The following is a 26389-nucleotide window of genomic DNA, read 5'->3' on the forward strand; positions in this document are numbered from 1 at the left end:
GACTGATTTCCAGATACCTAATACGTATCTGGATTCACTCGGATAGTGCATTCCGGATTTATCCAGCTATCTGGAATCTGTATCCAAGTTCGGATACCAGAAAAAAGTTCAGATATCTGGATAGTTCAGGTATCTGGAATCTGGATAATGGCTGGTAGTGGCAGCAGAAGATGTAGTTCTGCATGGACCCTGGTGGTGGTGGGTACCACAGACAGCAGCAGCAGGAGGAGTAGGTAGAGGCAGCTATTGTAGTGGCGTAAATAGCTGGTGGCAGTGGCAGCAGAGGATATAGTTCTGCGTGGACCCTGGTGGTAGTGGGTACCACAGACAGCAGCAGCAGCAGGGTGAGTAGGTAGATGCAGCTATTGTAGTGGCGTAATAGCTGGTGGCAGTGGCAGCAGAAGATATAGTTCTGCATGGACTCTTGTGGTGGTGGGTACCACAGACAGCAGCAGCAGGATGAGTAGGTAGATGCAGCTATTGTAGTGGTGTAATAGCTGGTGGCAGTGGCAGCAGAAGATATAGTTCTGGGTGGACCCTGGTGGTGGTGGGTACCACAGACAGCAGCAGCAGGAGGAATAGGTAGATGCAGCTATTGTAGTGGTGTAATAGCTGGTAGTGGCAGCAGAAGATATAGTTCTGCGTGGACCCTGGTGGTGGTGGGTACCACAGACAGCAGCAGCAGGAGGAGTAGGTAGATGCACCCTGGCGGTGGGAGCAGCACAGGCAGCAGGAGACAGGAGGAGGAGAAGAAGTGTAACGTGTGGCAGGCAGCATAGTTATTCCACCATGGCACCTAGTGTTGGTACCACGGCACAATTAAAACATTATAAAGGAGAGGTTCCAGGAAGCGGTCATACTCCCGCAATTTGGGCAGCACAGTTATTGGCCCAGACATCGCCAAATTGTGTTTAGATAGTTCACCATGGCACCTAGTGTTGGTACCATGGCACAGTTAAAACATTACAAAGGAGAGGTTCCAGGAAGCGGTTGTACTGCTGCAGTTGGGGCCTCTCCACAACTCGGACAGCACAGTTATCAGCCCAGGCACCTCCAAAAAAATGACACAGCAATTGTGTTTAGATAGTTCACCATGGCACCTAGTGTTGGTACCACAGCTGTAAATAAAATTTTAACCAGGCTTATTACTCAAGACAGAGCCAGGAGGTTGTGGTGGTAAAGGGTGGTAAGGCAGGCATAGTGATTTCCAGCCACTTAATTTCTCCCTCTTACCAACAACAGTGGCAAGGAATTCACCAACCACCCAAGCCTGGTTTATTTTCAGAAACGTCAGTCTGTCGACAGACTGGGTGGACAGATGAAGCACCTCTCAGATAGCACATTGGAAGGGGGGCAAGCAAGGACTTCCAGGGTGTACTGCGCCAGTTCGCTCCAAATATCCAGGTGCTTGACCCAGTAATCCAAGGGGTCCACAGGGGTGTCACTGTAGAGCCCACTGTAGGACCCCATGTAGTCTGCCCCCATCCGGGTCAGGCGCTGGTTCTGGCTTTGATAGCCAAATGCTGCTGCAGGCACCTCCTCCTCAGTTGGCAGCTGTACCGACGTAGCGTAGAGCACCTTTGTGAGAGACAGCAGGTTTGTTGGGCCCCTGCTGTTGATGGACGCAGGCACCTGCTGCTGTGCTGCCGTCAGTCTGTGTTTCTTCAGGCTTACCATCTCCTGCAGCGCTTGGCAGCAGCGGGCCTTCACACTGCTGCTGAGGTGAGGGTGTTTGGCGGCAGGTTTGCCGGAGGGTGGAACCAGATCAGAGGAACCTGCTGCACTTCCCCTGACCCTGCTGCAGGGAGGCACCACCCACTGGCTTGATGATGCTGCTGCTGTGCTCGATGCTGCTGTCCCCTTCTAACCCCCTTCCACCAAACTGACCCAATGCGCGGTGAAGGACAGATAGCGGCCTGTCCTGAATAGAGATGTAGCGAACGGTTCCCGAACCGTTCGCCGGCGAACATCTCTGAATACATGGGGCATTTACTACTTCCGGGTCGCTCTGACCCGGAGTAGTACACCTGCGCTGCCCGGCGAAGCGCGTCCTAGATCGCGCTCCTGTTGCCGGGCACTCTCTGCGCATGTGCGTGACGTCATGAACGACGTCACGCACATGCGCAGAGAGTGCCCGGCAACAGGAGCGCGATCTAGGACGCGCTTCGCCGGGCAGCGCAGGCGTACTACTCCGGGTCAGAGCGACCCGGAAGTAGTAAAAGCCCCAGAGATGCTCGCCGAGCGAACAGTTCGCAACATCTCTAGTCCTGAACTGGCTGCTCCACTAGTCCATAGTGACATGGACCCGCTCACCCACCGCATGTTCCAGGCCATGTTCCACGTTGGCCATTGTGAAGTGGTGCAGTGCTGGGTTGGCCGTGTGGGAAAAGTAGTGCCGGCTGAGGATAGGCCGATCCGGCGCTGCACACTGCAGGAGCACACGCATGTCGCTCCCCTCCTGCACAAACGAGTACAGGAGGAGCTGCGAGGACATGCAAGCAGGCCGTTCAGCAGGCTGCTGGGAGGACTCGCTCAGCATGGTCTGATGTCGATTTTGGCTTGCACAGGAAGCCGAGGAGGGAGCAGAGGAGACCACTGAGGACTGGCTGCCTGAACAGGCCTCAGTGTCGACAGCAGTGGCAAAGGGGTTCTGGTGGTAATTTTGGTCGGAACACTGCCAGCGCCAGCTTCCTTCAGCCTTTTGAACTCCTCATGCACATGATAGTGTTTTTTGGCTAGGTGGTTGATGAAGCTGGAGGTGCCGTAGTTGGAGGGGTTGCAACCTCTGCTCAGATTCACCTGGCACACATTACAAGTCACAAACTTGCTGTCCACTGAGGGCAGATCAAAAAACTGCCAGATTGGGGATAAAAAAATTTCCCTTACGCCCTGATTGGGCTGCTGCAGATGTTTTTCCCCTGCAGTGGTTGGGGCCTGGGGTTGAGTGGTGCGGCTGGTGGTAGCAGCAGAAGATGAAGCAGCAGGCTGTGGGACCTGCACTCCACTGCTGCTCCTGCCAATGTCAGCGATGCTGATCCTCTGTGCCAGACCCACCACCGACGCATCCTCCTCCTCAGTCTCAGAGGTAACATGCCCCTCCTGTGGATTGTAGTCATGGTCCTTCATCTCATCATCATTATCAGCATCATACAACTCCTCCTCAAACAACTGCTGGGATGTTGCTGACCCCCCCAAACTCCTCTTCTGCTGACACATCAGGCAAGGAAACCCCCCCCCCCAACAATCACCATCTGTGACTCCTCCACATACCCTATTGTGGCCAGAATATCCTCCTCAAACTCAGTGGTAAAAGCCCTGATTGTGCTTGCGGTGCCTGGAGTAAAGAGCGCGCTGATTGAGGGTAGGCTGCCCGCTGGGGTCGACATGATGACCGACGAGTCCCCATGCACTGCTGGACGGCTGCTGCTGCTCCTGTGAACAGGAGTGGTGGTGGGGGTGGAGCTCTCTGTTGTAGAGCTGGTGGTGGCCTACTCATCCACCATCAGCTGCATCACAGGCTCAGCGTCTTTCTCCTGCAATTTGCACCACCGATCCTGCTGAAAAATGGCCGCTACACTTTGCTGCGCCTCTGCAGCGTGACTCCCCCTAACAGCTGGGTGCCCAGCGCGTCCACGGCCAGTGGTTAGCAGCGGAACGGACACTGGGGCGGCAGAACTGCTGGCGGTGATGGTACCCGCAATGTTCCCTCTCTTCTTGGCCTTGCTGCCCTTCCCCCGGCTGCCAGTGCCAGCAGACATAGTACAAGTTTGTGTGATGATGATGTCACCAGATTGATGTGGGGTACTTGTACTTTATTGAAATTGGGGTAATTGGTGTTGGACTTTAATGAATCAGCATGGAGTGACAGACAGCAGAGTAGAAGACAGTGTGTGGGACGGTCTATCTGTCCCACACACTGACACTCAGCACAGACAGCAGCACTGCAGTAATCTGTAGTAAGATAACATAGTACTACTCTAAGAACTAACTGCAGTACTAACTACACAATAACACAGTAATCCTATTCCCTAACCTATACTGTAGCTAAGGCTAATAGCACAGGCCTGGCCTATGTGTACAACAGCACACACGCAGACACAGACAGGACCTAGAGCTGCTGCAGCCTGCAGCACAGAGACTGTCATACACACTAACTAAAATCACAATACAAGCTAGCTAACTAAACAACAATAAAACAGTGGCATAGTATGGGTGTTTATGTGCAAAAACGCTAGATTTTCTCACAGTAGAAAGCACTTGCTTAGCCAAACAGCACTGGAGATGTCTCTCAGTGAGCAGCCAAAGCAAGGACGATTTTTTTCATCATGGCCACCGCTTTATATACAGGAGGGGCTGGCCAGAGTTCCCCTCTGTGATTGTTTGCTAGGGCTTCTGCTGGGAGCCCTCTGATTGGCTCAATGACGTCATGGACGTCTTCTCCCTAGTTACAGTATTTGGATCCGGATATCCGCGTGGATATCCAAATTCCTATCCGGATACCGCTGCGAATCTGGATACCACATTCTGTATTTGCCCAGATATCCGGAATCTGGATCCGAGGTCAGACAGCGGTAAAAGTTCGGATTATCCGGGTAGTTTGGATATCCGGATTCCGGATTAGCACCACTGCACACTAAGGCCTCTTGCACACTGCAAGTGATTCCGATTCCGATTCCATTTTTTAATCAGTTTTTACATCCGATTCAGATTCCGATTTGCAGTTTGCTCCCTGCACACTGCAAATCTGAATCTGAATCGGATGTAAAAACTGATTAAAAAGCGGAATCTGAATCGGAATCACTTGCAGTGTGCAAGAGGCCTAAAACTTCACAGAAAACTATCTAAAAAAAAGTGCTATTTTTTTTAAATGCAGTAAATGTGGGCATTGCTCAGGTAGGTTGTTAGTGGTGGCAGACAGATGAAGGTGCCTTAAAGAGAGTCTGAAGTGTATGTGTACCACAGCTAAGAAATAAAACATTAGGAGCAGAGACATGCTGTAAGTCTAATATTGTTTACAGTACAGGAGGAGTTAAGGAACTCCAGTTATCTATGCAAAAGAGCCATTGAGCTCCACGAATTTCAATGTCGCAGAGAGCTCTGTCTTATGAAGCTTGTTATCTCAACTGACACTCACTGTATCTTCTTGTTCCTGCAAAGGACAGGTCAATAGTTCACCATCCTGCTGTTTAAAATCATTTAAAATGCCAAGTAGTGTGTAAACTGCAAATATTAGAGAATGATGAAATGTTATTAAAACAAAACAAAACTATATAACTGAAAATAAAAAAAAACACTTTGCTACTAATGTTCTAGTAATTATCTGTACTACACAACAAATTCATTATATCATGATTTTTTTTTTTTTTGCTTCAGTGTCTCTTAACCAGTTCACCCCCAAGGGTTTTTATCCTAACGGACCAGAGCAATTTTCAGTTGTCAGCGCTCCTCCCTTTTATTCCCTAATAACTTTATTACTACTTATCACAAGAAAATGATCTATACCTCATTTTTTTCGCCACCAATTAGGCTTTCTGTGGATAGTACATTTTGCTAAGAATTTTTTTATTCTAAATGCATTTTAATGAGAAAAACAGAAAAAAAAGAAAAAAAATCATTATTTCTCAGTGTTCAGCCTTTATAGTTTTAAAATTAAACATTCTCCTGTGGATAAAACAAACACGTTTTATTTGCCCAGTGGTCCCGATAATTAAACCGTTTAGATTATGTCCCTACCACAATGTATGGCGACAGTATATTATTTTGAAATATAAGTGGTTATTTTTCTGTTTGTTCTGGCCATAATTACAAGCCCCTATGTAATAAATTAAAATTAATTTCCCCCCATAAAATATAGAATAAAAAAAGCTGAGTCCCTAAGGCAACTATTTTTTTTTTTTTTAAGCTGATTTTTTTTTTTACAAGTGTTTTTTTTGGGGGGGAGGGTTGGAAGTGTAATTTTATTAATGATGTGTATATACTTGAAAATGTATGTATTTTGTAGGTGTAATATACTTTTTGGCCACAAGATGGCGCTGGTGAACACTCATAGGACGTGTTCACTTTTTTTTTTTTTTTTTACACACTTTATTAAACTGTTACATTTCCTGTTTATGTGAATGGACGTAGCCGCTGTTCGCGGTCACGTCCATTCACTCCAGGCACTGCGATTGGGTAGAGGACTGTTCAGTCCTCTTCCCCAATCGCCCAGCACGGGATCCCGACGGTAATGGCGGCGGTAGCGGTGGACACACGGCGGTAGCAGCGGCGGGAATGCGCGACGTATTAAAACATCATGTTGCTGTTAATAGCGGTAAGCATGACGTTTTAATACGTTAGGATGGCGGTAAATGGTTAACAAATGCACTGAGTGCAGTACTTGAATTTATTGTTATGAATCTGTCACTGTCAAGTTTGCATAAAAATTACAGGCAGTTACTGAAAGTAAACAACCTGCTTTGTTGAAATTCTAGCTGCAGCTGTGAAGAGTTGTGAATTAGAAAAACAGTAATTCAAACATGGGGCTCGATTCACAAAGCGGTGCAAAGTGTTTGCACGCGAGTGAAAACCCCTTTATCACGCCTAATCTCAGTTTAGGCATGATAAGAAGAAACTCGCGCGAATTTTCCGCGCGCAAAACTCACCCGGCGCTTCGCGTGAAGCTCCCATTAAGCCCTATGGGACTTTGCGTTAGAGCACAAAACGGTGATAACTTTGCTAGTGCAAAGGTTATCACGCCTAAAGTCTTTTAGGCGTGATAACTGAGTTATCACCGCTTTGTGAATCAAGGCCATAGTGAGTTGTATGTGGTCTATTGTTAGTCATGGAAAAAATCTGAGGACTGCAAAGCCTGCCCTGACATCCAAAGTCATTGGCCATGTGAGTGCGTAGGAGGAGGTGGCAGTAACTACCCTTACACCTGCCGGTGTAGTAGGCCTTGGGGGCATATTCTGGCTTATGACCCCATCCCAGGTAAAAAAAGGTATTGACATACCTATAAACCCATTTCAACAAAAGACTGAATAGAAAAAGTGTCACCTGGACCCTTCATACTAAATTAGGTCAGATTATAGGGATATCTAGTATGGGGATATGTTTGTTGGTATTGATTTTGGTTAATTGTGCTAATTGCCCCAAGTTTCCTTTAGTGCGTGATCAGTATTTTTTGTTGATCTGTGGGTGTTTCTTATTACAGGAGAATTTGGTACAGGCAGGTTGAAGTTTAGTTCTTAGACTCGTGGGGACTCTAACAGGGAAAACCAAAAACAGGTACAAGATCTGAGGCAACAAGGTCATCTTCATTGAATGTAACCGGCCTGATAGAGTGATGTTGCCCCTGTTCCAGGTTTGCAGATCCTGCAACAGCTTCAGTACTAATGAGGAATAATTGTGTGTGTGTATAGGTCCTTACGATCTCTAGTCAGATGTATCCCTAGGTATCTTAGGTATTTGTCCTGGTAGGTCAGGTTTAGGGAAGTAGCCAAATCCTTGCCCGCTTGTGAACTTATACCAGATAGCATAATCAATATTTAAACAAAAAACTGGGAACTGTAATGAATAGCGGAGATGCCGCCGCGCGGTCTGGCGGCGGGGTGGCTGTCTCAGCGTTCAGACCGGCGGTTTCCACACAGCAGCATGCGTCTGGTTTGCCTGAGACTTCTAGTGCACACAGATGGAGAGCTACACGCGCGCGTGCTAGAAGGCAGGACCTTTATGCCAGCAGGAGAGGTATCATCTGATCAGGACGATCAGCTGATTCCAGCGGAACTCCTGGTTGGCTGAGTGGCTGGGGGCTACGCTGAGGAGCGCTGGAGTATATATAGATCTTGCTTGTCAGTTGCTGGTTGTCTGCCGTTGCGAATACTTACGTGTGAGCACTCAGACCTCAGTCAGATCCCACAGTGTGTTAGAACCAGGTGGACCTGGGAATTCACACTTAGCCAGATTACGCTCTTGTTATTACTGTGTTATACTTTAGACCAGTTCCGGGGTGTTGAGACCAAGGACCTCACACCCAAGTTTAGGATTACTGTGTCATTGCTGTGTTATACTTTAGACCAGTTCCAGGGTGTTGAGACCAAGGACCTCACACCCCAGACTAGGATTGTGCTTTATATCTGTTATGACCATTTGCTCTGTCGACCTCTCTCTTGCTTTCTGATTCGGTACCTCTGCCTATCTACCTACCAGTTGCCAAACCTTGCCTGTACCCAGTTACCGAATCAGCCTTCTGTCTTTGTACCTTATCTGCTCGTGTGTTGCCAACCTGGCCTGCCCGACCCTCCTGGCTGTCACTTATCCTCTGAGTGTTCAGTCTGTCTGTACTATCCGTGACACTATTCCACCAAGTGTCAGTTAGCTGCAATGACTCTTGCTCCTCAGAGAGTGCTGCCTGCAGTGCAACCAGTGGCCTCTACCCCATAGGAGTCCCCTGGCTGCAGTACAGTCTGATTACCAGTTTACCAGGGAATCACTGGCTGCCAGATTATCTCTATCCCCTCTCTTAGGAGATAGTCCCTGCACAGCCGAGGGCCACCTGCTCCTCAGGTGGTCTCTGACGGAAGTATCTATGTCTTCCGCCTTACGGGAGATAGCCTACAGTTGCACCAAACACTTACACTTCATTATTAGGTGTCCAGAGGTTAGTCATACTTGTATTATTGGTGATTCTGCAGATCATCCATAATCAGGTATACATCTGTATTGTTGATGATTCTACAGATCATCAATGATCAGATTCTCTCTGTGTGCTGACACCAATCGTTACAGAACGGCAGACCTGAAAAACAAAATGGACGCACTCAACAGCCGTCTTGATGGACTAACCACCTCGGTGGAGAATTTCATCAGGGTGTTGGACGGCCAACAGACCCAGATTACTGCTTTGTCTGGGTCCATACAAGTCCTTCAAACGGCTTTGAATGCAGTGCGATCTCCTCCAGTTACAGACTTGCGTATGCCTATACCCGAAAGGTTTTCTGGTCATAGATCTGACTTTCAGAACTTTAGAAATCGAGTATTGTCTTATTTTGAGTTGACCCAATTTATCGGGAACTGAGGCACAGAGAATTACGTTTATTAAGACCCTTTTGTCAGGGGACTCACAGACATGGGCATATAGCCTTCAGGCAGGGCATGAGGCTTTGTCATCAGTTGAGGAATTTTTTAAGGCCATGGCCATAATTTACGATGATCCGGACATTGCTTCTACCGCTGAGCGGAAGCTTAAGACTTTACGTCAGGGTAAGGATCCGGTAGAAGTCTACGCAGCTGAGTTCAGGAAGTGGGCTGTGTCAGCTAGGTGTGGAACATTTGCTTTGTTAGACTGTTTCTTATCAGGGTTATCAGACGCAGTTTCTGATTTGATGTTGGGACACCCTAAACCAAAATCTATTGATGAGGCAATCTCTTTAGCAGTACGGGTTGATCACCGTTTGCACTATCAGAAACAAACCCGAGGTAGGAATACTGTAAGATATGTCTCCTATGCCTCTACTCCACCCGTTTCACCTCCGCCAGAGTCAATGCAAATTGGACAATCAAAATTGACACGGGTGGAAAAGAATCGCAGGAAAACAGAACAACTCTGTGTGTACTGTGCAGAAGAGGGTCATAAGGTACAGAATTGTCCTAAAAAGTCGGGAAACGCTGCCGCCTAGGTGTAGTCAGAGGTAATACCCTAGGCACGCAGTCATTACCTCTAAACAATAATCGTCTGCTCCTTCCCTGTTCTGTCACATGGGAAGGTCAGACTGTTCCCACTGAAGCTTTTCTAGACTCTGGTTCAGCAGCTAACTTTATAGATTACGAGTTTGCAAAGAATTTGGGGATTCCCCTACTCCCGTTAGACCAACAGGTTTTGGTCACTGCGGTAGATGACTCTCCTCTGCAAAGTAGACATCCCCTTTCTTGGACCCCTGAGTTGATGTTCCGAGTTGGGGTGCTACACAAAGAGAATCTACAGTTTCTGGTCCTGCGTATGGCAACCTCCACCATTATTCTTGGCATGCCATGTCAACTTACAACTTCACTCCCCTCAGATTGACTGGGCTTCAGGTCAGCTAACGAGCTGGTCTACCCATTGTCATCATCACTGTTTAGCGAAAGTAACCATAGGAAACACCAAGATTCAGGTTAAAGGTGTGCCAACTCAGTACGCAGAGTTTGCTGATGCATTTTGTCCCAAAGCAGCAGATAAACTTCCCCCTTACCGTACCTTCGACTGTCCCATCGATTTAAGATCTGGTTGTATGCCTCCTAGGGGTCACCTCTATAATCTATCTGGGCCTGAGAAACTGGCAATGCAGGAATACATCAAAGAGAACTTGGCCAAGGGTTTCATCCATCCCTCTCGTTCACCAGCAGGGGCAGGATTCTTTTTTGTAAAAAAAAAAAAGATGGAGGCCTTCATCCCTGCATTGATTATCGAGGCTTGAACAAGATCACAGTGAAAAATCGTTACCCATTACCCTTGATTGATGATTTATTCACTCAGGTTACCAACACCAAGATCTTCTCTAAACTAGATATAAGAGGCACATGCAACCTAGTTTGAATTAGGGATGGTGACGAATGGAAGACGGCCTTCAACACACCCGATGGGCACTACGAGTATCTGTTGATGCCCTTCGGGTTGTGTAACACCCCGGCTGTCTTCCAGGAGTTAATTAATGAGGTATTCAGAGAGGTGTTGGGGAAGTTCGTCTTAGTATATCTGGACGATATACTGATCTTCTCGTCCAATCTCGTGGAACATCGAAAACATGTTAAGTTTGTGTTAAGGAAGTTAAGACAGAATCTGCTTTGCGCTAAATTGGAAAAATGTCTCTTCGAAGTAACCTTCGTTGACTTTTTGGGGTACATTATCTCTACGTCTGGCCTCTCCATGGATCCTGGAAAAGTCTCTGCTGTTTTGGAGTGGCCTCAGCCTGTGGGATTGAAGGCGCTCCAAAGAGTTTTGGGCTTTGACAACTACTACAGGAGATTTATAAAGGGATACTCCTCAGTGGTCTTGCCTCTCACCAGTCTCACCAAGAAGGGTGCTGATACTTACCACTGGTCAGCAGAGGGACATACTGCTTTCTCTACACTGTAAAAAACAGTTCTGTTTTGCACCCATCTTGAGACATGTGGATGTCACCTTCCCCTTTATCGTGGAGGTTGATGCCTCAGAGGTTGGGGTGGGAGCTGTATTGTCTCAGCGCTCGGGTTTGCTGGGCAAACTCCACCCATGCGTCTACTTCTCTCGTAGGTTTTCACCCGCAGAGAAAAACTATGATATAGGCAACCAGGAGCTTTTGGCTATTAAATTAGCTTTTGAAGAGTGGCGACATTGGCTAGAAGGTGCAGAACATATTATCACAGTTTATACAGATCACAAAAATCTGGAGTACATAGAGGGCGCTAAGAGACTTAGCCCTTGTCAGGCCCGGTGGTCTTTGTTCTTTTCAAGATTCAGATTTGTAATAACGTATACCCCTGGTAGTAAAAACATCAAGGCCGACGCCTTGTCCAGGCGTTTCGAACCCGAGACAGTACAGCCCTCAGCCCCTGAGACCATTCTACCTCAGAAGGTAGTTTTGGTAGCCACTGAGACCTGGAAGGATTGGACAGTCACTCTGAGTCTCTACCAACAGGATGTTCCAGAGGGGAAACCCGAGGGAGTGATGTTTGTACCATTACCTTTTCATCTACAACTCCTACATCTGTTTCATTCCCACAAGAATGCTGGTCATCCCGGGGCCACCAGAACTCAGGATTTATTGGCCAGATGTGCTTGGTTGCCTACTTTAGCAACAGATTGTAAGGAGTTTGTGAGGGAATGTGCAGTGTGTGCTAGGAGTAAACCTTGTTGCCAGGCACCTGTGGGTACTTTACAATCCTTACCAGTGCCAAGCGAATGGTAAAACAAGAGAAGCTTTGGGCTCATAGTGTCAACAAGGAATTACAAAACTTTATTGATAATAGCACTGATATAAATTTTCTCCAAGAACTATATAAGCATCACAATTGTCGTCAATAATACAAAAAGTTAAAAGCAAGAGCTCAGCAGATAACCTCATAAATCAGCTTGTCTACAAATAAATGCACTCCCAGATATATAGCGTGTATGGCATCACATGCAACCATCATTCGCCCGCGCATTCACCTCTAAATGCACCGTGCCCGGATAAAAGGAATTGTTGGGGGGCCCCCTAGAGAAACATTCCTCTGCAAAAAGGCTTCATCCACTTTGGTTCAATAAGGGTGTCAGTCACATCCCATTGATATAGCCAGTCGCACATAATATTGAGCTGTAGCATAGGGGGATCTCACCAGCATCCAACGTAATGCTCTGTTTCATCCACAATGCCGCCTCACATGAACCCAGCAGATCCTACGGGTCCTGGCACCCCTGCTCAGTCGCAGCAGGGAATCCTCTTGTAATGATTCACCGGCAAGGGAAGGGAGCACGCCGGGCTCGGAGCAATAGCGGGCACACGCTGCTGTGGAGCGATCAGCTGATTGAGGCTCCGCCCACCGACGCGTTTCGAACCGCCCAGGTTCTTTCTCAAGGTGTGGCTAGCTCCTAACATGTCGCCCTTTTCACCGCCCGTGTCACGCCCATCCACCAATGAGCAACAGGAGGAGACACAAGGCACGAAGGGGAGAAGGAGGCAGAGGGGAGGGAAAAAGAGGATTACACACTCAAGTCAGTTCCTGGATATCCCACTCCCCCTATCATCGTAGCTTCGGAATGCAGCAAAGCCTCAGATATTCCCACCACCTGAAGCAGCAATATATTCCAGATGGAAGAGTTCAACACAAGGTGTGTATCAGTCACCATAATTACAGTTCCTCCCAGTACATTTCACATTCAGAATGATGTTCATGTTTCATCCAATGACAATATACTCTTCCATTACTCATAGTCCCAAGGATTGCTTCACAATATATAACACTATTACGGGGCACACGGTGCATTTTATAACATTCACTGCGGGACCAAACATATTCACGTTCCAACGCCAGAGTGAGGTGACTTAGGAAGGATCCATTCATCACAGTTGTTAATTTTTATAGGCCCCATAAATGCCAAGGGGTCAACCATATCTTGCTACCTTCAAAAAGGGTGAGAGGTCCAACTTGGTATTCAGACCTTTAGGGCTCACCGTATCAAGTTTGAATATCCACATTGACTCTTTACAGAGTAACACTTCATCAAAATCACCTCTACGGCTGGAAATGTTAAGTTTATATATCCCTTTCACAGTTGTACCCCTCAGGCTATTTCCGTGGACCTCTCTGTAATGCTCTGCCATGTTGGTCTGACCCTTCCCACCTACAATGATAGCTAAGTGCTCCAGTACCCGCTCTTTTAGGGCCCTCTTAGTCTTCCCTATATATCTAAGATGACATGGGCACTCAATCATATACACTACCTTCTCACTGTCACAATTTATGAAAGATTTAATATCATAATTGGTAGCACCTAGTCTGCCCTGAAAACTTTTGGTCCTATCAACAAATGGGCATAGTTTACACTTGCCACACCTGAACATCCCATTTGGCACACGTTCCTGTAGCCATGTGTTAGTTTTTGCCTGTAACTCGCTGTGAACCAAGCGGTCTCTGAGATTGGGGGCCCTCCTTGCTGTCAACAAGGGTCGGGGGCCCACAACCTCAGACACCTCCCTTGACGCAGTCAGCACCGGCCAGAATTTAGTCAAAAGCCCCTGTAACCGCTCCCAGTGTGCCCCATACCTGGTGATGATACGTACATAACCCTGATCATCTACCTGTTTTTTATCCTTTGGGGCTAACAACCTGTCACGATCCAGGGACCATGCTCTACTCAATGCCCTCCGTAGGACCGAATGTGGGTAACCACGTGCTCGAAAGCGCCCGTACATTGCACGTGACTCTCTTCGAAAGTCCCCATCACATGAACAGTTCCTCCGTAAACGGAGGAACTGCCCATATGGAATTCCACGTTTCAAGGACCGCGGATGGTGACTATCGGCGTGTAAAATCGTATTGCCAGCTGTACTTTTACGATAAGAGGAAGACACCACTTTGTCCCCCTCAATTTTCAGCATCAAATCCAGGAACGCGATTTCCTGTCCGAATGTATATGTGAGCCTTATATTTTTTCCATTGATGTTTAACTTATCGATGAATTCCTTTAACTCATCAGTCGTTCCACTCCACACCATTAATACGTCATCTATATATCGAATCCAGAGGGCGACGTGTGCCCCGAACTCTGGAATGGGGAACACATCCTCGCGTTCCCACAATCCCAGGTGCAAACAAGCATACGCCGGGGCACACGCCGCCCCCATAGACGTGCCGCGGATTTGCCGATAAAAACGACCCTGAAAAACGAAGCAATTGAGATGCAAAACTAGCTCCATGGATTCCACAAGGAAGGCATTATGTAGATCAGCCCCTGGATAGCGCTCGTTCAAAAAGAAAGACATTGCCCGGAGCCCCTCCCCGTGCGGGATCGAAGTATACAAGGATTCAACATCGATCCCCACTAGGAGGGACCCCGGGGGTGCCAGGAAACCAGCCAACACACCCAACACATCGCGGGTGTCCTGCACATATGAGGGGAGCGATTGAACCAAAGATTTCAACTTTTGGTCAATTAGTTGTCCCAACCTTTGTGTGGGACTACCAACAGCTGAGACTATAGGTCTCCCAGGTGGCTTCGTTAAGGATTTGTGTAATTTGGGCAAGGTGTACAATGTAGGTACATTATATGTCACCACCTCCAAATAATCATATTCCTGCTTGGTGATCACTTCTCGAAATAGCCCCTCATCCAACAAATCATTAACACGTTCAGCGATCACCGGAAATGGATTTCTCTCTAAACGCTCATATGTCTCATGATCACCTAGTTGGCGCATGATTTCCTCCACATATGCCTCCTCATCCTGGAGGACCACATTGCCTCCCTTGTCACTCGGCTTGACAATAATCCCTGGGGCCTTAGCCAGTTCGTCCAATGCTGTGAACTCTTCACTAGTTAAGTTCAACTCAGATCGACGGGGATCTAATTTTAGTGTCCATAACTCCTTCTCGATAGTACTCATAAACACTTTTATATTATGATTCTGTGAAATAGGGGGCATGAATGAGGACTTCAATCGTAGGGAGGAGGGGGTAGGTTTCCCATCTTCATCAAGGGAGGGATGTGAGCCATCACTTAAAAGATTTGAGGGTAGGGAAGGCAGCTGTTCAGATTCACAATCATATATAGGTATGTCACTACTTATGGAAAGGTCATCCATTTCTGGAGATTCAAGCCGAGTGACAAGGGAGCATTCCTGTATAGATTCCTGGGCAACACCCATATCATACAGTGACTCCAAGGCAATTAGAGCCTCTCTTTCTGCAGGAGTCATTCCCACATATACTTCCTGATGGGTTACTGGTCGAGAACTATTTCCAAAGGATAGCCTCAAAAGAACCTTACGTAAAAATAGATGGATATCTCTATAAATTTCAAAGATATCCCCAGATATAGTGGGTGAAAAAGATAAGTGCCAAGCGAACCATGGACTCATCTGTCCATGGATTTTGTAGGAGAACTCCCCAGGTCTGAGGGCAAGACAGTCATTTGGGTGGTAGTAGACAGATTCAGTAAGATGGCTCATTTTGTTCCATTAAAAGGACTCCCCTCAGCTCAGGAATTGGCTCTTCATCCAGCACGTTTTCCGGCTACATGGCATTCCGGAAAATGTAGTGTCAGATGGGGGAGTCCAATTTGTATCAAAGTTTTGGAAAGCTTTTTGTCATCAGCTGGATATGGACCTTGCATTCTCATCAGGCTACCACCCACAGACCAATGGCCAGACCGAGAGAGTTAACCAGTCCCTGGAGCAATTTCTCAGATGTTATGTCGCAGATGCTCAGTCCGATTGGGTAAAATTTTTGACATTTGTGGAATTTGCCCACAACAACCTGAAAAGTTCCTCTGCAGGATTTTCCCCATTCCAGGTAGTGTCGGGAAGATCACCCAAGTTTGCCCCGTTACCTGTGGCGTCTACACCATTCCCAGCCTTGGAGGATTGGCAGAGAGCTTTGAGGGGCATTTGGGGAATGGTTAAGAGGAACTTGGGGAAAGCTTTCCAGATTTAGAAAAAACAGGGAGACAAAAGGCGGTCTGTAGAGTGGAAGTTTTCTCCGGGAGACATGGTATGGGTATCCACTCGGCATTTGGCCCTGAAGCAACTGTCACCCAAACTGGGTCCTAGATTCATAGGACCATTCCCAGTGACCAGAAAGATTAATAATGTCACTTATGCAATTGATCTCCCAGCCAGCATGAGAGGTGTGAGATCATTCCATGTGTCTCTGTTGAAGCCAGCAGTGCACGTGGATTCCTCCCCCCCCCCCCCCCCTGTGATGGTTGATGACCAACCTGAATATGAGATTGAAAAGATTCTGGACTCTCGTTTAGTGCAAAATTCTGTGCAGTATCTGGTCCACTGGAAAGGATATGGTGTGGAGGAAAGAACTTGGGTGCCAGATTGTCGCATGCATGCAGAAGAACTAAAGAAAGAATTTCATGACTTACATCCTGGGAAGCCGCGTGGGAAGTGTCCGGAGTCCACTCCTCAGGGGGGGTACTGTAATGAATAGCGGAGATGCCGCCGCGCGGTCTGGCGGCGGGGCGGCTGTCTCCGCATTCAGACCGGTGGTTTCCGCACAGCAGCATGCGTCTGGTTTGCCTGAGCCTTCTAGTGCACAGAGATGGAGAGCTACGCGTGCACTAGAAGGCAGGACCTTTATGCCAGCAGGAGAGGTATCAGCTGATCAGGACGATCAGCTGATTCCAGCAGAACTCCTGGTTGGCTGAGTGGCTGGGGGCGGCGCTGAGGAGCGCTGGAGTATATATAGATCTTGCTTGTCAGTTGCTGGTTGTCTGCCGTTGCGAATACTTACGTGTGAGCACTCAGACCAGTCAGATCCCACAGTGTGTTAGAACCAGGTGGACCTGGGAATTCACACTTAGCCAGATTACGCTCTTGTTATTACTGTGTTATACTTTAGACCAGTTCCGGGGTGTTGAGACCAAGGATCTCACACCCAAGTTTAGGATTACTGTGTCATTGCTGTGTTGTACTTTAGACCAGTTCCAGGGTGTTGAGACCAAGGACCTCACACCCAAGCTTAGGATACTGTGTTATTCCTTAGACTAGTTCCTGGGTGTCGAGACCAAGGACCTCACACCCCAGACTAGGATTGTGCTTTATATCTGTTATGACCATTTGCTCTGTCGACCTCTCTCTGGCTTTCTGATTCAGTACCTCTGCCTATCTGCCTACCAGTTGCCAAACCTTGCCTGTACCCGGTTACCGAATCAGCCTTCTGTCTTTGTACCTTATCTGCTCGTGTGTTGCCAACCTGGCCTGCCCGACCCTCCTGGCTGTCACTTATCCTCTGAGTGTTTAGTCTGTCTGTACTATCCGTGGCACTATTCCACCAAGTGTCAGTTAGCTGCAAGGACGCTTGCTCCTCAGAGAGTCCTGCCTGCAGTGCAGCTAGTGGCCTCTACCCCATAGCAGTCCCCTGGCTGCAGTACAGTCTGATTACCAGTTTACCAGGGAATCACTGGCTGCCAGATTATCTCCTCCTCCCCTCTCTTAGGAGACAGACCCTGCACAGCCGAGGACCACCTGCTCCTCAGGTGGTCTCTGACCGAAGTATCTGTGTCTCCCGCCTTACGGGAGATAGCCTACAGTTGCACCAAACACTTACACTTCATTAGGTGTCCAGAGGTTAGTCATACTTGTATTATTGGTGATTCTGCAGATCATCCATAATCAGGTATACATCTGTATTGTTGATGATTCTGCAGATCATCAATGATCAGATTCTCTCTGTGTACTGACACCAATCGTTACAAGAACGTTGAGAAATCAGAAATTACTTTCAATAGGTTTGTTATAAAAGTATGAGGACTAGTGGGTGTCAATAACATACAGTATCATCGGCAAATAAACTTGCCTTGTAAGTTGCTCTACCTATGGATACACCTAGAATATCAGGGCTGTGCCTAATACAGTTAGCAAGGAGCTCAATGATTAAAGAAAAAAAATCCCTGGTAAAGAGTGTACACCTATTTCAGTCCCCTCTCAATGGGGAAGGAGGTCCTTGAGGTAGCAAGCATATGAAAGGAGCTAAGCATAGAATACAGAGCATTTATAGCATTAAGGAACCTGCCGGAAAATAATAATAATAATAATTTGCAAGGACTGCCTTCATATATGGCCATTGTGACAAGGTCAAATGCTGTTTCAACGTCCAGGGAAAGGACTTCAAGGGGAAGATCATGGGTGATTTTTTTTTTTACATACATTTTTACTGCATTTTTCAACAACATCGAACCCAGAAACTGCCAGTCTACTGCTTATCACTAGTTACTAAGAACTGACAGAAATTGTGCTGTCAGAGTTGGGGTATGATTGCAGGATGTCTTTGTTTATATATTATAATTAACCAGCCCTCCTTCCTAATATAACAGTAATGAAGAAATTAAGACTAATATAAATACCTCTTTCTTAAAATTTGCTTCAAAGTCTTTGTATTTTTTGCTGGATTTGTTCTTTAGGTCCTCCTCAAAATCACCTTTGACAGAAACTGTGACATCTATTGCTACAGTAACTTTCTCTGTGAGAGAGAAAGAAAGAGAGAGAGAGAGAGAGAGAGAGAGAGAGAGAGAGAGAGAGAGAGAGAGAGAGAGAGAGAGATATTACATCAAAGAGCAATTTACAGGAAAGCTATTGCAAAACAAACAAACAAAAATAAATAATATTAGAAGGCATATTAACCTCATGAGGACCACGTTCATTTTTTACAAAATAGGCCACTGCAGCTTTAAGGGCTCGCTGCAGGGCCGTACAACTCAGCATACAAGTGATCCCCCCAACTCCTTTTCTGCCGCTGGGAGGCTGATGACGGTGCAGAGCTCAGTCATTCAAGCGGGGATGTGCGTAAATCAGCGCACGTGATCCCCGGCTATCTCCGCCCCTAGCACTTCACGCCAATTGGCGTGGAGTGGTCCTGGGGCTGCCGTGCTGCAGTCGTTAACAGGTTAAGTAAAGCCTTCTCCTTGATTGAAATGTACAATAAGATACTTATCTCCTGTGTTGCTACCACTTACAGTAAGTAGTGAAAATTTGACAGATGTGATAGGTTTTGGACTAGCCCATCTCTTTTTGGGGGATTCTCCATTGTTGCTATATTTACAAAAGCACTTACTTAATGGCAGGCACAGTACTATTCTATGCCAGAGAGGGACAGAGAGAGCATGCTGCGCTTGCGCAGACTGACTGCTGCTGACCGAAGTCATGGGTCCAGGTACCGGAGTTGGAGAAGGCTAAGGATGGCGGCGTGGGGGTGATTCATGCGCGTTGGGCTGCAGGAAGCCCCAGGTACGTATACATATTTAAATATAGTTCATTTCTGGTTTCCTTTAAGCAAGAGATGTATTTGATATTCTGTTTCCAAGCTCCCTTATACTGTTGGCTTGCCAGAAATCGTATTTAACCACTTAACGACCGCCTAACGCCGATAGGCGGGTCGTTAGTGGTATAGCATGGAAACGGCCGCTCGATCGAGCGGCCTTTCCATGCTAGTTCACGGAGACTGTCTCCGTGAACAGTGTGCAAGCCGCCGATCGCGGCTCGCACGCATAATGTAAACATCCGGGGAAGAAATCCCCGCTGTTTACATCACACGGCGCTGCTGCGCAGCAGCGCCGTGACGTAGATCGGCGATCCCCGGCCTCTAATTGGCCGGGGATCGCCGTCATCTGATAGGCAGACGCCTATCCTATCAGGCGCAGGACGGAATTCCGTCCTACGCCGCTCAGAAAAAAAGGTAGAGGGAGGGAAAGCCGGGGAGCCCAGAAAACGCTGCGGAGGGGGGCTTTGAGGAGCCCCCCCCGCAAATCAGTAGTAGCCGGCGGCGATCAGACCCCCCCTGCAGGACATCCCCCTAGTGGGGAAAAAAGGGGGGAAGTCTGGATGCCCTGCCACATTCCTGATCGGTGCTGCGGGCTGTAGAGCCCACGCAGCACCGATCAGTGCAAAATCCCCTGGTCCTTAAGTGGTTAAGCTTTTGTAGATCTTGCCAGTCCTAATCTTGTTTGCACAAACTTTACAGTATCCGTCTTTTGTCTCTGAAGGCCCATGGAGTACTGGGTCAAGAGACTGGACATCTGGAGGGAGCTTCCCCAGTACGCCCTGGAAGTTCTGTCCTGCCCCCCTTCCAGTGTCCTCTCCAAAAGATGCTTTAGTGCAGCCAGTGGTAACGTCACCGGGAAGCGCTCTCAGCTGTCCCACAACTCTGTGGACAAACTCACCTTCCTGAAAATTAACCATGCTTGGGTGGAAGGCGAGTTCCTGGCCCCTGCTGTCAGAGACAGGGGGACATGAAGTGGCTGCCTGAGAATTTGAATAATGCCTGCCTTTCCAACGCAAGTTACAACCTAGTACTCCTAAATTGGCCTGGTTCATTCCATTTTTTTGCTGTAGGGACACCCGTCATGTCCCATGGCCTCATATGCTTCTGCTGACACATGCTCCTCCTTGTGCTGCGGCATTTTCCCTACTGGAGTCTGTGTCCCCCTCCGCCAGTTGTCCACGGATGCATATCATTTTTGGGCAGTATTATCATGCTGTTGTACCACCAGTGCCATGGTCATTCTGTGCTGCCGCACTGACTGCTTAATCCTCATCCTGCTTATGCTGAATTTCCCTACTGCAGTCTGTGTCCTCACTGCCAGGGTTCACGGATGCATAAAATTTTTGGTCAGTATTATCATGCTGTGGCACCACCAGTGCCATGGTCATTCTGTGCTGCCGCACTGACTGCTTAGTCCTCCTCCTTCTTCAACTGAATTTCCCTACTGCAGCCTTTGTCCCCACTGCCAGGGTCCACAGATGCATATCATTTTTGGGCAGTATTATCATGCTGTGGTACCACCAGTGCCATTGTTGTTCTGTGCTGCCGCACTGACTGCTTAGTCCTTCTCATACTTCTGCTGAATTTCCCTACTGCAGTCTGTGTCCTCACCTCCAGGGTCCACACAACTCTGTTTCCATGTCATTGCAATCACCGCAAGGAAAGAAAAATGTACAAAAAACCCTCTCTGGGTGGTTTTGTGGTGTTTTCCACTTATCCTCCTCCAGTGGTACCACCACCGCCAGGTGCTATTGGGACTTATCATCACCTGCCTGCATGGTTGTAGTTTGCTAGGGACTCTGTGATTGCTTAAAGTGTATTTCCATGTTTAAAAAGACTTATTACTATTATTAATAGCCACATTTAAAGTGATAAATTCTTTAACATCCATTTTCTCAAAAAACTAAAAGTTATTTTTGAATTTTTTTCCTGCTTTAAGTTGTAGCCACTTCTCATCCTTATAATCCATGCAATGTTGGGGATTGCAGCATGTATGGGGGCCTTGCTATTAATGTTAAATCTCATCTGTGACCACGGCCGTGAATCCGGATGTTAAAGGCAATCACAGCTAAAATCCATCTCGAATTCGTAAGTCTGTTTCAAATATGGATCGCAGATACGTCTTATCTGGATTTTGGGACTGTCATGGGCGGATTTAGTTGAATTCGTGATCGGGCGTATCCAAGCACCACTACTTTGCAGCAGTGCATTCTTACATTGCACTGCCCCATACAATCAGCACAAATAAAAATCCATCATATTCCGTTAGTGTTATGTTTGTGCCCATTTGAGCTACAAAAATAAAGATGCGTGCTACTTTAATTTTTTAGATAATAGCACTTATTTTTTTCCCAAACAATAAAATCATGCAGCCCACCATACATTAGCCCATGGACATGAAACTGACATGATTGGATAGTGTTGTGCTTGTGCTATCATTCTATCTTTTATAGGTTTTTTTTTTTTTTTTGAGATATTTAAGCTTTTTAAAAGTTCAAAAGTTCACTCAGCCCCCTACAATATCGCAAAGGCTGAGTGAACTTCTGGCCTTTATAAAAACTTGAATATATCTAAAAAATGATAAAAGATAGAAGGACATTTTTTCCAGCACAAATGAGCACAAACACAGCACTACCCAACCATACCGGTTTCATGTCTTTAGGCTATTGTGCAGGGGCTGGGTGATGCTATTGTCTGAGAAAAAAAGAAAGCACTATTATCTTCAAAATAAAAGCAGCACAAATCTTAATCTTTGAAGCACAAATGGGCACAATTGTAGCACTAACCAAACATGATATCTTTTATTTGTGCTCATTGTAGGGGGGCAGCTTCATAGAGCTGCATGCTAACTGAATGGGTTCAGTAGCTGTGTTTATTTAGCTACAGCAGAGTGTAATGCTGTGGCAGCACATCTTAGTTAATCAACCCCATGGTTCTGTTACCCTGCAGCAGGAAGCCACCTCATATCACAGTTGCAGCCACGTTTAGGTGTGTCTTGAATGAAACAGAAGATTCCAGACTGCTCATATTGAGCACTTTTCAGTGTTCTGTGGGCACACCTGGTGGTCGGGCCGACTGTCAGGCAGTGGATACACCATTGGCAACTGCCCATGTGAAATGGACCGAAGACTTAACCCTTCTGGCGGTAACCCTGAACGTAGTTCGGGGTAAGCTGTGCAGGAGGATTTCTCAGGCCCTGCTGGGCCGATTTGCATAATTCTAGCTGCGTGTGCACACCAATCGCCGCCACTCTGCGCCGGTTCGCCACTACCCACCGCGCCGCCCCCCCAGACCCCTTGCGCAGCCTGGCCTATCAGCGCTGAGGGGTGGATCGGGACTCCCAATGACATTACAACGTCGATGACGTCATCACGACCGTCGCCATGGCGACGGGAAAAACCCTCCAGGAAATCCCGTTCTTTGAACGGGATTTCCTGATTGCAGATCGCCGGAGGCGATCGGAGCGGGTGGAGGGATGCCGCTGCACAGCGGCTATCATGTAGCAAGCCCTAGGCTCGCTACATGATTTAAAAAAAAAAAAAACCTGCTGCGCTGCCCCCTGGCGGTTTTTAATAGACTGCCAGGAGGGTTAAGAATTATAACTCTTGATAACTCAACTGCAATTTCTAATGCATTTCAGCCAATTAGCTTAACCCTTATACGTAAATAGAATTTCCAGGGAAGTCCTTTTTGTTCTCAGGAGGATGGACCAGAATTGAACCTTGGATTTTGTAACATAATCTAGCGGCACAAATATCATACACCCCCCTACTGACTTGTACTACTCTCCAGCAAACGGTACTGTAGCCTGATTTGTTATTTTAATGGTGGAAATAATTAAACTTTTGCATTGGATGTGCATGCCCACTCTCTCTTTTTGGATATTCACATATATCATTCTAAACAATGTGATCTGACCGTATTATACACAGCATTATTTGTTTGTATTAATTTTTTTTAATAATAGTGTATACAGATTACATGTCAGTGGAGGATATATATATAATCATAGTAGCAATAAACAAGAATTGCAGAAGTATAAACATATCAAGTAGTGCACGCATCCACATCTGCACCGGTATACATACTGTGGGAAAGGAGATTTTTAGCCTACAACTTTAGAACTCAGTCCAGGATAATATGAACACTAATACAACACTAGTGAAACAACATAGTAAAATAACAGCGTATTATGATGTAGTAAAGAGAAAAGATAAGACACAGCACTTAGCATATCCCCAAATCTTGATTAGATCCAGAACCAACATCATTTTATCGACCGTACATAATCAATAGGTATTACAGTCACAGTGTTCTTTGCCATGGCCATTCAAGGCAGAACGCTGGAAGATGATAACTCAAGCTTTCACACATTGGCCTCAATTCACTAAGATCACGCTGGAGATAATAAGGCAAGAGAAAACTTACCTCACACAGTAAGAGAGTTATCTTATCTCTTCATTCCTTACGTTACCTCCTCTGTAGTTAATTTACCTCCTCTGTAGTTAATTTACCTCCTCTGTAGTTATTTTCACACGCAGTTAATTAACAGCCTGTCTTTAACTCTGGAGTTATTTTAAGGATTGGAGAGTTAACTTAAAGACAGAAGAGTTAACTTTAGGCTTGCCTGAGGTAAAATGTTTCCTGAATACTACATGCCTTATCACCATGGTAACAACTCTAGAAGAGTTATTAAAGACAGGAGATAAGCTTAGTGAATTGAGGCTATTATCTTTAATACTTACCATTTCTTATTTCCTCCATTGCGAATTCACATTTAGTCCCATAGAACTGTGGGTTGCATACACACTTTATGCCATCGTAACGTCCATTTTCACAGTTTCCTCCTATAGAAATATTGCAAAAAATAATGGAAGATTATTACCTACTGCTGATGTTGAGTGTCAACCTATTCTTCATTTGTCTACACAATGTGTAAAACTAGTCACATCTTCCACCTCATTTATTGGATAAAGGGACACTTTAAAAAAATATTTACAATTTTAAAAATTAATTTAACTCATAATTGTAAAATCCATATTATAATATTCTAAAACAAATTGAAAAGGTATTTTCCTTTCTCATTGCTTCCAACTTTGTTTTAAATTCCACCAGACTCTAATATAATGGGTTTTATACTAGATAACATTCCACCATGAGAGAGGCTAAATGTAGGGATGAGCTCACGGAATCGGAACAGTTTCGATTTTGGCATTGGAAATCTGTTGTCCGAGTAAAATCACAAAAATTGGAAATTACACTGTTTTGAGTACAGTGTTTAACCACTTGAGGACCTAGGGCTTTCTACCCCTTAAGGACCGGCCACTTTTTTTCCATTCAGACCACTGCAGCTTTCACGGTTTATTGCTCGCTCATACAACCTACCACCTAAATGAATTTTGGCTCCTTTTCTTGTCACTAATAAAGCTTTCTTTTGGTGCGATTTGATTGCTCCTGCGATTTTTACTTTTTATTATATTCAGCAAAAAAGACATGAATTTTGGCAAAAAAATGATTTTTTTAACTTTCTGTGCTGACAGTTTTCAAATAAAGTAAAATTTCTGTATACATGCAGCGCGAAAAATGTGGACAAACATGTTTTTGATAAAAAAAAAACCCATTCAGCGTATATTTATTGGTTTGGGTAAAAGTTATAGCGTTTACAAACTATGGTGCCAAAAGTGAATTTTCCCATTTTCAAGCATCTATGACTTTTCTGACCCCCTGTCATGTTTCATGAGGGGCTAGAATTCCAGGATAGTATAAATACCCCCCAAATGACCCCATTTTGGAAAGAAGACATCCCAAAGTATTCACTGAGAGGCATAGTGAGTTCATAGAAGATATTATTTTTTGTCACAAGTAAGCGGAAAATGACACTTTGTGACAAAAAAAAAAGAAAAAAAAAAAGTTTCCATTTCTTCTAACTTGCGACAAAAAAAAATGAAATCTGCCACGGACTCACCATGCCCCTCTCTGAATACCTTGAAGGGTCTACTTTCCAAAATGGGGTCATTTGTGGGGTGTGTTTACTGTCCTGACATTTTGGGGGGTGCTAAATTGTAAGCACCCCTGTAAAGCCTAAAGGTGCTCATTGGACTTTGGGCCCCTTAGCGCAGTTAGGCTGCAAAAAAGTGCCACACATGTGGTATTGCCGTACTCAGGAGAAGTAGTATAATGTGTTTTGGGGTGTATTTTTACACATACCCATGCTGGGTGGGAGAAATATCTCTGTAAATGACAATGTTTTGATTTTTTTTACACACAATTGTCCATTTACAGAGTTATTTCTCCCACCCAGCATGGGTATGTGTAAAAATACACCCCAAAACACATTATACTACTTCTCCCGAGTACGGCGGTACCACATGTGTGGCACTTTTTTGCACCCCAAGTACGCTAAGGGGCCCAAAGTCCAATGAGTACCTTTAGGATTTCACAGGTCATTTTGCGGAATTTGATTTCCAGACTACTCCTCACGGTTTAGGGCCCCTAAAATGCCAGGGCAGTATAGGAACCCCACAAATGACCCCATTTTAGAAAGAAGACACCCCAAGGTATTCCGTTAGGAGTATGGTGAGTTCATAGAAGATTTTATTTTTTGTCACAAGTTAGTGGAAAATGACACTTTGTGAAAAAAACATTAAAAATCTATTTTCCGCTAACTTTCGACAAAAAATAAAATCTTCTATGAACTCACCATACTCCTAACGGAATACCTTGGGGTGTCTTCTTTCTAAAATGGGGTCATTTGTGGGGTTCCTATACTGCCCTGGCATTTTAGGGGCCCTAAGCCGTGAGGAGGAGTCTGGAAATCAAATTCCGCAAAATGACCTGTGAAATCCTAAAGGTGCTCATTGGACTTTGGGCCCTTTAGCGCAGTTAGGGTGCAAAAAAGTGCCACACATGTGGTATCGCCGTACTCGGG

General features: G+C 46.1%; 1 protein-coding gene across 1 annotated transcript in view; it reads right to left on the minus strand.

The window, feature by feature from the left end:
• The window catches only part of LOC137562094 (mucin-3A-like), a 173652-nt gene that overhangs the window by 41841 nt on the left and 105422 nt on the right, over positions 1-26389 (minus strand). The window contains exons 35-36 of the mRNA XM_068273431.1: positions 24207-24308; positions 18548-18663 (exon numbers count right to left, since the gene is read on the minus strand). Of these exons, the coding sequence (XP_068129532.1) occupies positions 18548-18663; positions 24207-24308 (218 nt within the window). The remainder of the gene's footprint in view (positions 1-18547; positions 18664-24206; positions 24309-26389) is intronic.

This window comes from Hyperolius riggenbachi, chromosome 3, assembly GCF_040937935.1.
Source record: "Hyperolius riggenbachi isolate aHypRig1 chromosome 3, aHypRig1.pri, whole genome shotgun sequence".
Lineage (NCBI taxonomy): Eukaryota > Metazoa > Chordata > Amphibia > Anura > Hyperoliidae > Hyperolius > Hyperolius riggenbachi.